General features: G+C 42.2%; 1 protein-coding gene across 2 annotated transcripts in view; it reads left to right on the forward strand.

Moving 5' to 3' along the window:
• GINS4 (GINS complex subunit 4) overlaps nucleotides 1-6213 on the forward strand; it is a 13137-nt gene extending 6924 nt beyond the window's left edge. For both annotated transcript variants that reach the window (XM_019649232.1, XM_019649233.1), the window contains 5 exons: nucleotides 192-305; nucleotides 2696-2793; nucleotides 2959-3047; nucleotides 5052-5142; nucleotides 5239-6213. In XM_019649232.1, coding sequence (XP_019504777.1) covers nucleotides 192-305; nucleotides 2696-2793; nucleotides 2959-3047; nucleotides 5052-5142; nucleotides 5239-5335 — 489 coding nt within the window. In that variant the 3' untranslated portion in view covers nucleotides 5336-6213. The remainder of the gene's footprint in view (nucleotides 1-191; nucleotides 306-2695; nucleotides 2794-2958; nucleotides 3048-5051; nucleotides 5143-5238) is intronic.
• The last annotated feature ends 755 nt before the right edge of the window (nucleotides 6214-6968 follow it).

Consider the following 6968-nt stretch of genomic DNA (forward strand, 5'->3'; position numbering starts at 1 on the left):
AAAAAAAAAAAAAAGAAAATAAGAACTCTTATGTGATGAGTATTTTGTTCCCCTTTTACCTAAATGTAGTGTTTGAGTCCTCAGTGTTGCCAATGATAATGGTCTCTGTGGGCTGCGTGTAGGTTAAACAAAGAAAGTTCTTAGTAGTTGAATATCCTGTTTTTTATAAACTTCATTTTCTCTTTTAATAGGAAGAAAATCTCAGGAGAGCAAAGAAGGGGGACCTGAAGGTCAGTATCCATCGAATGGAGATGGAGAGGATCCGCTATGTCCTGAGCAGCTACTTGCGGTGTCGGCTCATGAAGGTTTGACATGGAGATACCTGTAGGCACTAAGGCAGTGCAGTCTGTGATATAGTGTGAGCATCTTGGGGGGATGTTGGGCTGGGGCCTGGGAGGGTCCAGAGCCTGAAGATGCTGCTGAGGCCCAATATCAGGGCAGCTAAAGAGTAAGGGCAAGGGCCGGCCAAGTGGCTCCATTGGTTAAGAGCTTGCTCAAGAGTACGAGCTCTGAGCAACAGGGTTGCCAGTTCGATTCCCACATAGGCCCGAGCTGAGCTGCCAACAGGTGGCAAGATGGCTCAGCTAAAAAAATAAAAATAATTTTAAAAAGAAGAGTAAGGAGGGCAAGAGATTGTTCTGGAGAAGCATCGATGGAACGTTTGTTGCACACTTCTGAGGACACGTTTTTAGTCTGTTTATTTGCTGTGTGAATGGTTCCTCCTGGAGTTACAGCATGGCAGTGCTGACTTGACATTCAACTGTAGCTCTGTGGCCATCTAACATAACAATGAAGTTGTAAGACAGTCTTATTTTGTATAATATCTGTTTTAGCCTTGTAAAGTTCTTACTTGCTTGAAGTTTCGTCTCATTTTACTCCACTTGTCCATTTGTGACTCCACAAATACATTCTACTATATGAGAATATTTCAGACATCTGAAGAGAGCTCATAAGTCTCATTGAAGTCCCAGCTAAACATTTCAACTGTTTATTTCCACTTACTCTCCTGGTCTTTCCTACAAAGGTTCTAGTTTGTCAATATCCTTCTTTAATGATACCACTTCAACTGAATACAATATTCCAGTTGTGGTTTGATCATGTTTGTGAAAAGCAGGACAATCACTTCCTTTATTCTAGATATTAAAATGGTAGTAATGCCACCTAGTATCACATTAGTATATTTGACAGACACATCACACTAACTCATTCTGCCCTCACTGTTAATTCTAACCTTATCTGAAGTTTTTAAGTTATTACCCATCCTGTCTCCATTCTGTATTTGTATGGCTGGATTTTTAACTCTTAAGTATAGGGCTTGATATTATCCTTCTTAAACTTCATCTTATTAAATTGAGCCATTTCCCTGATCTCTGGTTCCTGATCTTGTCACCTAATATATTAGCTATCTCTTAAGACTATGTTATCAGCAAGTTTGATAAGTGTGTCATCAAAGGTCTTAGCTGATTTCCTTAAAAAGGACTGGGCCAATGATAGAATATTCCACCACAGACTTCCCTACAGATTGACATCTGCCCATTGAATCATTATTCTTTGTTCAACTGTTTTATGACCTCCCAATCTATATTATCACCCAGCCCCAGGTTTATGTCTGTAAAGGTGTCATAAAGACGTTATCAATGTTTTGAAAAAATTGAGACATGTGATATGCCTCTCCACCCACCCTTAACTATTTTTTGTTGTTAGGGTAAATCCTCGTCATGTTAACCATTTACTTTTCTTTGAGTTCATAAACCATCTTTTAAATGATCTATTCTAATACCACACATCAGTGTTAAGTGTACTAATCAGTATTCGAAGATTCCTTACCTTCTATATTTTTGAAAATTGGGAAATTTGCCTATCTCTAATCTTTCACACCTTTTTTGAACTAAAAATTCTTCTAAGATTATGGAACTACTATATTTTTAGTACACTAAATGATACTGTAGTAGTAGCAATTTACATAAAACAGGAGAAAGTGCTTCATACACTTAAACTCCATACAAATGTTAGTTTACTCTGGAACATAAATAGATAAGTGTCCTTTTATCTTGGCCTTCATTTCCTCCTTACTATTGTCATTTCCCTGCTTATAAGGAGTGTTTTCTTGATAGAGATAACCATAACTATTGACTTCAAACAACACACTGATCCCTTCCAGATTTCGAACCACACAACTTTTTGTCTTTTTGTAGCTTGTGACTTTTTTTCTTGGTAGTTCTTTGCAATTTTTCCAAGCCTCGCCTCATTGTGGGCTTTGTCCTTGCTGGTTATATTCCTATAATTAAGTGTCACTATTCTATCTGCTTCTGTATTCTGTATGCATCTTTCTGTCTACTGTATGTTTCATCTCATAGAACAACACCATGTACAATTACGTAAATATGTCAAATTATATCCCCTTCTCTTCCTCTTAAATATCATTTACAGTTGTATTTTCAGATTACCTTTTATGAAAGCCTCCCATTCTTTTTAAACCCGCCTTCCTTCTTAGGGCCCTGATCTTTCCTCTGAATTCTTTGAAACCTGCCTTCTTCAAGTCCACAGTGTAGGTTGTTATTAAAAACAGTCTTGACCACAAAGACTTGCCATTTTTTAAGTCAATTTCTGTATTAATCTCAACCTATTTCAGAAAACTAGTATGTTTGACACTTGAATCTTGACAGATGTTTTCATGATAATTTTATCCTCACAGATAGAGAAGTTTTTTCCTCATATCCTTGAAAAGGAGAAAACACGCAACGAGGGAGAGCCTTCGAGCCTTTCTCCGGAAGAGTTTGCCTTTGCCAAAGAGTAAGTAGGCAGTAAGTGTGGGAACTGCCTTTCCCTGCCTGGCTCGTGAGCATGAGGTTTGGTGGTTGTATCCATGAAGCCGATCTCAGAGCCATTGTCTGTCTGATAATCCTGATGGCTCCTACCAGCCATGTTGTCACAGCGATTTGGATTTATGTATTTCAGGTACATGACTAACACAGAAACCTATCTGAAGAATGTTGCCTTAAAGCATATGCCCCCTAATTTACAGAAGGTGGACCTCTTGAGGTCAGGTAAGCACAACATTCTCTTTTCAGATATCCCGAGGGGCCATAGTTTATTTTACATCCCAAGTATCTTCAGGTATATTTGTCTGTACTCTGTTTCTGTCAAACATGGAAAAATAAGTATGTGGGTAAGCAGGGAGAAAAAAGAGAAAGGTTCTGAGTTAAGAACAAAAAAATTATTAAAAGCAGGTATAAGGGTAGCCATGTGTTCTTCAGGTTAGGTTGCAATTCTTATGACGGCCATTATAAATGTAGACTTACTCATGTATTCAGTTGTTATCTACTGGGCATCTGCACCATGCTAGGCTCTTCTCTCTAGTCTCTGCTCTCAAGTAGCTAGCAATCTTTTCCTCACAGATTCCAGACTGTGCAGGGACTATATAGCTACCAAGGAGGATTTAAATAGGAGGCTATGGAAACTTTCAGTGATTCTTTGTTACCTGTCGTAAGGCCTCCTGATCTTTTTGTTGTGAGGAGTTTCTCTCACTATGGAAAGGGGGAGCAGGCCTGAGAGAATGGGGAGGAGAAGCATGGCAGTGCCTGCGCCTCACCCTCTTCGCAGAGCCGCCTTAAAATTCCAGTGAGCTAAGGGCAGGGAGTTATGGTAGTAACTCCTAACCTTGGATCAACTAAAAGGGGACCCCTAGTATGTAGCTAAATGTCAATATCCCTCCATCTGTTCACAGCTCGCCATATCCAAGCAGGACCTTATCAGGCAAAATTTCTAGACCAAATCCAACAATGCTCCAGGGACTGGAATCCACTTTGTTCACAAGCTAAGCTTAGTGTGCTGAAGCCACGAGTTCAGGTACAACTGAACCCTGAGAGTTCATCTGCACCCCAGCCTGAGCTGGGGCCACACTGTGACCCCTGTGGCAGGTGGAAGAGCTAGAGCAGGACGGTGGGGACAGGGTTCACCAGGTGTCAGTCAGCACAGGCCGCCATAACAAAGTACCACAGACTTGGGGGCTCAAACAGCAGACATTGATTTCCTCACAGATCTGGAGGCCAGAAGTCCATGATCAAGGTGCTGGCAGGGTTGGTTTCCTCCAAGACCTCCCTGCTTGGCGTGCAGATGGCCACTCTCGCTGCCTTTTCACATGGTTGTCCCTCTGTGCACAAGCACCTCAGTGTCTCTTCCTCTTATAAGGACACCAGTCAGGTTAGGCCTCGCCCTAACAGCCTCATTTTAACTTAATTACCTTTTAAAGCACCCTATCTCCAAATACATTCTGAAGTACTAGGAGTTAGGGAATCAACATATGAATTGGGGGGGTGGGGGTGGGGGGAGAGCACAGTGCAGCCTATAACACCAGGAGCAAGCCAAAGCCAAACGGATACCAGACTTGTGGAACTCTGAATTGATAATTTTGGTGAACCTGCCTGAGGGAAACAGAAGGCCCGATCCATGTCCAGATCAGCCAGTTTTGTCTGGACCTTAGAAGAATAGGAGTGGAGCAAGCACCGGACCCCTAATCATTGTCCAGTGCTATTGTATCCAGTTGATTAAAGCAGCCATGGGCATGCATCTGAATTCTTGGAACTGGATCTAAGACATTGTTCCAATTGTCCCAGAGCTTCTGTTTGACACTGGGGGACACCTACTAAAACACTCACATACCACTTGTCCTGGATCCCCTACAAAGACCAGATCCAGGCTCCTGGAATTGGAAGCTGGTGGGGCGGGCCGGGAGCGGGAGGGGGATCAGCCTGCCCTAGTGAAATCTGAGTCTTGCTTCCTTAGCCCAGATGCCATGAATCCTCCATGGTGTGGAGCAGACTTCTCTGCATGTCTGAAGCACTCGTCATTTGTTGAATGAGTGTTTGCTGTGTGAAACCATGTGTGGAAAGTACGCTGTTTCTAAGAGGAGCCAGATCGCTCCTCAAACCACCTTACCCCTAAAATGCTTTTATATCAGGGATCCCTTAGTGCTCGATATTATTAATGATAGCTACTTTTCCCATATTGATCTCTTTAGCTGAGCATTTTCTGATTATATTTCCTGGCAGTTCCCAAACCGGATTTAGATTCATATGTGTTTCTGAGAGTGAAAGAACGACAAGAAAACATACTGGTAGAACCAGAAACAGACGAGCAGAGGTGAGTGACGTGTGTGTCTTTGGCAGTGGGAAGTAATTCCTCCTGATAGAGCTCCAGCTAAGCTCTGCAGAGACATTTTTTTTCCTCCTTTTTCAGGGACTATGTGATTGACTTGGAGGAAGGCTCGCAGCACTTGATCCGATATAAAACCATTGCACCTCTGGTTGCTTCTGGAGCCATACAGCTAATTTAAAAACCAAAAATAAATAAGCAAGAATGAAGACATGGAACCTTAGAGAAAATACTTAGATACCCATCATATCACTTTGTTCCTGAAGACAAGACTTCTTAGCAGTGCTGGGGCCCTGAGAAGGCGCTCAAAGCAGGATTCTTAACTTGCTGCATCTCCTACCTTTCCGCCGTTTTAGCCAGAACCAGCAGATGGGGCCATTACTCTGTTGATTCTGCACACTGGACAATTACATGGAGACTTTGTGTGCCTTCCCTTTGTGGTATTTTTTGAACTAAGGAAGGGGAGGTGAAGGTAGTTCATAAAAAGGCATCACTGCCTGTGATTAGGGGACAGTCATTAGCCTTGACCTCATTCTGGCAGGAGAATTCATTTACTAGGAAGAGTATAAATAGATTAAGGAAAACAGGTGTGGTCTTCTATGCTATGTCACTAACTTGTATAAACCTTTTGGAACCTCTAAATGGGACTTAAAATCAATTTCTCTCATGCTTAACTGGGAGTCACAACTAACCCAGTAACCATTATTAAGTTTCAATTTTGTGGCAGAAGAAACCTGGGGACAGTTCTCGGCTTGCAGTCTAAGGCTGCGTGTTTTACCTGCGGCTGACCTGCGGCCTTCTCTGAATCTCAAGCAGCTTGGCCACGCCAGCCTCCAGGCCATCTGGCCATCCTTGGCCAGGGCCCTGTTAGCACAGCAACATTAATATCCTATATTATAACCTCAGAGAAACTTTTCTTTTTTAAGCACTTCACTTTCTCAAGGGAAATGGATTAAATTAATGTGAATAGAGACTATCACCAAGATACCCGAAGGAGGGATGTGAACAGTGAATGAACCGTCTTTCTTTCCAACATGATTAAAAGCAGCTTATATTCCAGTCTTTTCTTGCTTAATGAAAAGGCTGGAGATTTTCACGTACATGTCATAGGCTGTAGAGTAATCGATGTAATATTGCTGTCATTTCCAAGACAAATCACTAGATGAAAGCAAGGAAGGTTTTATGCATTTTTTTATGTCATATAGTACCATATTTTTTCAAGAGTATTTTTACCTTCTTTAGCCATTCATCTAACAAATATGTACTGAGCATTTAGTGTGACAGGCACAGTTCAAGGCACTGAGACTCCAACCCAGAATAAGATAGTAACTGTACCTGCTCACGTGGTGATAAGTGCCTTGCAGAAAATTAGAACAGGTTGACTCACCAGGGAGTGACTCGATTGGGTAGTCTGAGGTTCTCGCTGAGTTTAGTGAATCTCGCTGTATTAGGCTGAGATCTGAATGACTGAGAAGGAGCCAGATACACAAAAATCAAAGATCAAAAGGAAGAGCATTCCATGCAGAGAAGGCAGCCTGTGCAAAAGTCCTGTGGTAGAAATGAGCTCTGCCTGCTGTCTGTGTGGCTAGAATGCAATGTGCAACTTGGAAAATGGTTCAGGGTAAGGTCGGAGAGGCAGGCTGGGCCCAGATCACTTACAGCTTGGTTAGCAAGGATCCCATTTGGTTCTCACAGCAGTCCTAGCAGTAGGCAGGGCTGGAAGTACGTAATAGGTGGGAAACAAAGCAGATGTTCAGCGACAAGTCTTGAGACTAGAGCCTAAGTCTCCTTCCCCCTAGTCACAAGTATGCATG

The sequence above is a fragment of the Hipposideros armiger genome, unplaced genomic scaffold (assembly GCF_001890085.2).
Source record: "Hipposideros armiger isolate ML-2016 unplaced genomic scaffold, ASM189008v1 scaffold_131, whole genome shotgun sequence".
Classification (NCBI taxonomy): Eukaryota; Metazoa; Chordata; class Mammalia; order Chiroptera; family Hipposideridae; genus Hipposideros; species Hipposideros armiger.